The sequence below is a fragment of the Nicotiana tomentosiformis genome, chromosome 2 (assembly GCF_000390325.3).
Source record: "Nicotiana tomentosiformis chromosome 2, ASM39032v3, whole genome shotgun sequence".
Lineage (NCBI taxonomy): Eukaryota > Viridiplantae > Streptophyta > Magnoliopsida > Solanales > Solanaceae > Nicotiana > Nicotiana tomentosiformis.
In genome coordinates this window covers 72,530,926-72,537,968 of record NC_090813.1, presented here as the reverse complement: position 1 = coordinate 72,537,968, position 7,043 = coordinate 72,530,926, and the positions used below count along the sequence as shown (strand labels likewise).

The window sequence follows — 7,043 nt, the reverse complement described above, 5'->3', positions numbered from 1 at the left end:
TTCGACGATGGCCCCTTAGAATCTGAAGACGACATTGCAAAAGCTTATGAAGAGTTGTATGGGCCAGCTTACAGTGGAGAGACTTTCCTTGGGAATGATATTTATACAATGGACTCTAAGGTGAAAAAGACAACTGGGTTTGGGAAAACTAAGAAAGAGAAGGCCAAAGATGGTTTTGATGATAGAGTGGTGCAAGTGAAGAGAGTTACTAAGGTTGTTAAAGGTGGGAAGCAATTGCATTTTAGAGCAATTGTGGTTGTGGGTGATAAGAAAGGGCAAGTGGGTGTTGGAGTTGGTAAGGCTAAAGAGGTGATTGCTGCTGTCCAAACGTCCGCTGTTAATGCTAGGAGGAATATCATTACTGTCCCTATGACTAAGTACTTGACTTTCCCCCACAGGTAAATTTTGCTAACTTTTAAATATGTATGTTCTTTCGCTAGTAAATGTTGGGTTTTGACATAAATATAGAATCTTCTGTAGTTTTCAGCTAGTTTGGAGGCTTGGAATTCCAATCCTAAATTGAGCTAGATGGTGCAATTTTTGGGTTTGTAGCTTCGAGTTATTACTGTAGAAACAGAAATTCCACAAGTGTCTATTCAATGCATTTTACCACCAAATCTTATAGTCTAGTGGTATTGGCAGGAGGGTTTTATACAATAGGAATGAGTTCGATTTTGATTGTCCTTTTTTTTTTTCCCCTAAGTAATACTTAATTGTTAACCTAAACAAAATGTGTTTTAGTTCTGGCACCTTGAGGATATTGGTTGAGATGGTTAATGGTTATTTTTGAAGCAATAGTGGGACTGGGTTCTCCGAAACTTCCTATGGATAAAATCATGACGTTTGGGTTCTCCAAGATGATGAGTGGATGGTTGAGACATAGACTAATAACATAGAGATCTCATGTTTGCATACCATTTATAACACTCAGCGTGAGCCCATCTTCTCTAGCCTTCGTAGGCATAATTACTGGAACTTGTGTTTATGGGCTGTAGCGGGTGCCAATGAATTAGTTGCGGTGCAGGAATTGCATACCTAAGTCCCACTGTCTTTAAAAAAATATTTGAGGTCTATTTTATGCATTTCTGCAATTCAAGAAGGGCAGAGAGCTACTGAAGTCCTACTTTGCTATGATAGAATATAAGCAACTTCTCACCCTTATAAGGTTGGGGGTGTGGCGTATCAGCTTCTTATCTGCTTCCCTTGCCATTTGAGTTCCTTCTGAGGGTCAAATTGTTGCTAATAGTTCTGCTTCCAGCCTCAGGGCTTAGGTAGTATAGTGCAGGACGAATCCGAATTGTGCTGGTAATCAAGTCTGGTATTTGTAATGCAAAAGTGAACCATGTCTGGTATTTAGGTGGAGAAGGATAGAGGGGTAGAGGGAGTAGGGAGGGGACATTATATTGAGTTTCATAGCTGGAGGCAACAGATTTCTCGGTACTGGATCTGCAGTAATATATGAGAAATGATTTTTGCATAGATTGGTCATTGCGCTATGGAGATGGGGTTGCATCAGGGATCTGCCCTTAGCCCGTTTTTGTTTGCCCTAGCGTTGGATGTGCTGACGCGACACATACAAGGGAGGGTGCTATGGTGTATGTTATTTGCTGATGACATAGTACTGATTGACGATAGTGTTATCAAAGGCGTAAAGCGCAAAAAAGCTCTAAGGCCCATTGGAGCTTTAAGCGCAAAGCACAAATAAAGCGTGGGCTTTAATGAAAAAATGCGCAACTGGAGAAAAAGTAAAAATATGTATATGTAGTTTAAGACTAATAATTATAAGTATGAATAAGAAATAACAAGAAAATTACGATAAAGTAAAATATCAATTATTTAGTGTTACCTTTTCAGGATTACATTCATTGGCAAGAAAAAGTATGCCTTAGAGCCTTGATGCGACACTGAAGCACCCGTAAAGCGAAGCAAAGCGCTCAACATGTTTTGAGCCTCGCTTTAGGGTTTAAGCGCGCCTTTGACAACACTGATTGACGAGACACGAGAGGGTGTTAACGCTAGGTTAGAAGTGTGGCGACAGACGCTGGAGTCCAAAGGTTTTAGGTTGAGTAGGTCAAAAACTGAATACTTAGAGTGCAAGTTCAGCGACGAGAGGTATGAAGAAGAATTGAAAGTAAAGATTGATTCTCAAGTCATTCCCAAAAGAGATAGTTTTAAGTATCTTGGGTCTATAATCCAAGGCGACTGGAAGATTGACGAGGATGTTACTCACCGCATTGGAGCGGGTTGGATGAGATGGAGGCTAGCTTCGGGGGTTTTATGCGACAAGAATGTGCCGCCTAGACTTAAGGGCAAGTTCTACAGGGTGGTGGTTAAACCGGCTATGTTGTATGGGGTTGAGTGTTGGCCCGTCAAGAAGTCACATGTCCAGAAGATGAGCGAAGCTGAAATGAGGATGTTGAAATGGATGTGTGGACATACCAGGAAAGATAAGATTAAGAATGAAGCTATTAGGGACAGAGTGAGAATGGTATCCGTGAAAGACAAGTTGCGGGAATCGACGCTGCAATGGTTTGGGCATGTGAGGAGGAGAGACATAGATGCCCCGGTCAGGAGATGTGAGAGGTTGAACATGGCGGGCTTAAGGAAAGGTAGGGGTAGGCCAAAGAAATATTGGGAAGAGGTGATTAGGCAGGACATGTCAGTGCTTCACCTAACCGAGGACATGACTAGCGATAAGAAGGTGTGGAGGTCGAGGATTAAGGTGGTGAGTTGATAGGTAGTTGTGACTTCCTCCTAGGTTTACCAGTAGTACTAGTAGTATCCTTGTTGTTGGTTGAGAGATACTTTCTTTTAGATTGTTAGTGTATCTGGTACTTAGCTACCACGTCACACTGTTGTTTTTTTAAAACTGCTACTGGAAATTGTTACTTCCTAACTGTTACTATTTGATGCTACTTTTTCTCCTCTTGTACTGGAAATTGTTGCTCCCTGATTGTTACTATTTGATGCTACTTTCCCCCCCCTTTTTCCTTATTGTCTTTTGTCTCCCTCTTCCCCCTCTTTCTTTCTTCCCCCTTTCTTTCTTCCCCCTCTTTCTTCTTCTTCTTCTTCTTCTCTTATATTACTTGCCACCTTTTCTTGAGCCAAGGGTCTATCGGAAACAGCCTCTCTACCTTTCCAGGTAGGGATAAGGTCTGCATACACACTACCCTCCCTAGACCCCACATGTGAAATTATACTGGGTTTTTTGTTGTTGTTGTTGTTGGTCATTGCGCCATAAACCTGTGTAATCATAACTTGACATGGTCACATGCTTTTACTAAGATAAAGTCACCAATTTTACTTGTGCCCCTTGACCTTACACATAACCAATTACTGGAATTATGAAGGATTTTCTAGATCAGTAGTAGGTGGTGCTTGTCATGGATATACTTGATTACCGAGAATTTTAGCACGAAAGGTAAAGCGTGCGGATGTAATACAATTATGGTACACAGGACATGATGATCTGATATTTGATTATGAGTGATCCTATTAAGCTCCTAAAGTAATTCAACGTAGGCATAATTCCAGTTATTGGTTATGTTTAACGTCAAGGGGCACAACTAAAATTGGTATCTAGCATTTTGAACCCTGGTCTCTCGTGATTTTCACCGGGCAACATCGTGGCTTGTAGAATGGCATACTAAATATGTTCTACTTAAGCATCTGAACATAATCTAGTTTATTTTTGTCATAAGGAACCTCTTATTTTGTTGACTATATATGTCAAATTGAGATATGCACAAATTTGTGTTTTTGTGTCTATTTCTTTTCGTTGATTTAATAGATAACAAGAAATCTACATGTACCCCAATATTTCATGTGTCTAAAATGTGTGAGATTCTCTAGATTTTAGCTAGCTCGTCGATCAGTCTGATAAGTATATAAATTGGTCATCAGTGATTCTAGCCTATGCATCTGAAAGAGATTAATCTGATCTGTCCTCACTTTTATTAAGAAACATGTTAATGACTTAGCAGTTAGCAGTACTGCTATGTTTAATACTTTTGAAGACTGGCTATATATGTTAGGATGTGTACTGACTGTAGAGCTGTGATTTCTTGTCGTGATTATCCCAGCACATCTGTCGCTAAATCTGGAGGAATGAAATGGTAGGCCTTGAGAGGATTGAATACGATAGATAATTAAGTCTTTTATTTTCTGTTCCTCTTTAATTGATTGTCATCCTAATGAGAAAAAACTGATTTGTCTAAAGGTTCCACCACATCTTGCCTTGAGGAATATCTTATGGTAGTATTTGCCTTGACATGTATGTAGTTCCGAAAACGTTAATAGAATTATGCACCTCATTTCGTGAAAGAATTATCTCGCGATGGGAATCCGAGTGTGATTTAGTAGTCAAAGAAGTGGGGGAAACCATGGAAGAATAAGATTCAAATTCCAACAGAGACAAAGAGAAAAAAACGCTAGATGATTTCTTTCTATTTGCATAAATTTTCGTGGTACAGTTACCCAATGCATGTACTAATTGGAGGTAACATGTATCCGTCGAGATGCAAGCAAGTTAGCTTGGACACCACCATTATCCAAAAAGAGAAAGAATCATCTTGTTATTGTTAATAACATAGGGATAACATTGCTGACCAACTTAATTGCAGATCTGAGGGAGACTTTGGAGCAGCAAGGGTGATGCTTAGACCAGTAGCCCCTGGTACTGGAGTTATTGCTGGTGGTGTTGTGCGGATTGTTCTCGAAATGGCTGGCGTTGAGAATGCCTTGGGTAAGCAACTTGGGAGTAACAATGCCCTCAACAATGCAAGAGCCACTGTTGTAGCTGTTCAGCAAATGAGGCAATTTAGTGAAGTTGCTCAAGACCGTGGGATTCCTATGGAAGAACTATGGAAATGAAGAGTTTCTGTTGCTTTGATTTGTATCTTACAAGATTTTTGTAGATTTCAACTGGGATAGCTGCAGTGTACCTTTTAATTTTTCTGCAAGTGTTATTTGTTAATTTTGATGTAAATTTCAAAATGCAGCCTTCTCGAACACGATGTATATAAAATTTCACAGTAGTTCTGGCTAAGGCTGTCCAACGGGACGGGCCGTCCCGTCCCGTCCCGCGTCCCGTCCCACTTAATTCTAAACGGGATGAGCCCATGTTAAATGGGACACGGGATGGCCATTTCGTCCCGTTTGTTCCGTCCCATTTCGTCCCGTCCTGTGCTCCAATTGCAAAAATAGTTATTCCCAACGGCCAAAAACGTCTATAATTGGCCTCCACCCTCCCTCCCCTCAAAAAAAAAAAAACACCCCTACCTCCCCCAAACTTTTAATATAACCCCTAAGTTTATTAAATTATATTTTGGCCCTATTTTTTTTACTATAAATACCCCATCCTTCTTCATTTTTTCCCACAAAAATCAATCATTCCCTCTCAAATCTCTTGCATTCTATCTATATTATTCTCTCAATTTTCTCACTATCAAGTGATAAGTTTCAAGTATTTGTGCAAATTTTTAGAGCAACTTTCAAGTTTCAAATTAATTCGTCAAGTATTTGGAGCAATATTTTGGACAATTTCTTAATATATAATTTTTAATCACGGTGCACTCGTTCCATTTTCTAATTTTAATATATAATTTTTGCGTATCATTTTAGTGCTTAATTTTTGTGTTTACTTTACGTGTTCTATTTTCGTATTTCATTTGTGTGTTTAATTTTTGTGTTAACTTTTTTAATTTAATTTCATATTTAAATTATGGCACCTACAAATGTATTTAGCTTTAAAAAAACTAGTAAAAAAAAGTAGTAAAGGTGAAAGTAGTTGTAATCCTAATCCTAGTCCTAATCCTAACCCGTCTCCTAGAATTAGAAAACATATAGATGAAATGACTCATGTTGATGAAACTTTATTTTTTCAACCTCCCGCATGTTATAATATTAATTTCGGAGAACAACTAGATCATGAAACTTTACAAAGACAATTTGGCAATGATATTTTTATTGAGGACGAAGAGAATGAGGATGAAGAAAATGAGGAAGAAGATTTAGATGAAACACCCACTAGTCCCGCAACACAAGCTCCAACTCAGACTGAATCTCGGTCTGGAGCTTTACTCCCTGTATCTCCTGTAAGGAGTAAGCCTAAGGGTGAACGTCCCAAAACATCACTTGTATGAAAATCCTTGCTATTCCAACATTTTCAATAATGGCCTGAGATATCCTTGCTATTCAAGCATCATCAGTAGCATCAGAGAGTGCTTTTAGCGCGGCAAGATTTCAAATCGGAGATCATAGACATTCATTAGCGGAGGACAACCTAGAGATTTCCGTATTATTCAGAGATTGGATTAATTCAGAAAGAAGAAATCTTGATTTTGAAAAATTAACCACTTGGGAAGAAGAAGAATACAATGAGATACTTAGCACTGGGAGCGATGACGGCATGAAACTCATGGAACATCAATCAACATTGCCAATTCCAGAACAGTGTCAGAGAGAAATTATACATAAGTTATAACGAAGTTATATATGAGCTTACAAATATTAGTATGATAATTTGTAATTGGCTACTAAGAGGCCTAGTTCAAACAGAACCCTTCCTAGAAGGTGGTTGCGTAGATTAGGTGCTCTTCAAAAGAATTATATTTGTATGTGAGATTTGAAAGTTCTATTAATAAAATAAAAGGCTCTAAGCGTTGAATTTTTTTATGAATTGTCTTACACTCTTACTTAGTTACTTAATGGCTTGAAATTATATTAAATAAATTATAACTCTATTATAAATTTATAATTATTAGAATATTTCATTACAAGTCTTTTGTTTTAATATTTTATAATTCTTTACTTAGTTTTCTAATTTTCGTTTAATTTTTAAGTTTATTAAATAAGTCAAAAAACTAGCCGTTGCAAACTTTAAAAACTTAGTCATTGTCAAAAGAATAGCCGTTGCCAAACTCAATGCTTAAATAATTATTTTTTTAAAAACGGCACTTAAGGCCCGCAAACCCGTCCCGTCCCGTCCCGTCCTGTCCCATCCCGTTTGTTAGCGGGACGGGATGGGCCTACCGTTTCGTCCC

At 38.4% G+C, this 7,043-nt stretch overlaps 1 protein-coding gene across 1 annotated transcript; it reads left to right on the top strand.

Annotated features, from left to right (window-relative positions):
- LOC104099146 (small ribosomal subunit protein uS5c-like) lies at window positions 1-5,012 on the top strand. The gene is made up of 2 exons (XM_009606055.2): window positions 1-398; window positions 4,623-5,012. Exons 1-2 carry the CDS (start codon window positions 109-111, stop codon window positions 4,870-4,872), a joined length of 540 nt encoding a protein of 179 aa, XP_009604350.2. The 5' UTR covers window positions 1-108; the 3' UTR covers window positions 4,873-5,012.
- Window positions 5,013-7,043: the final 2,031 nt, after the last annotated feature.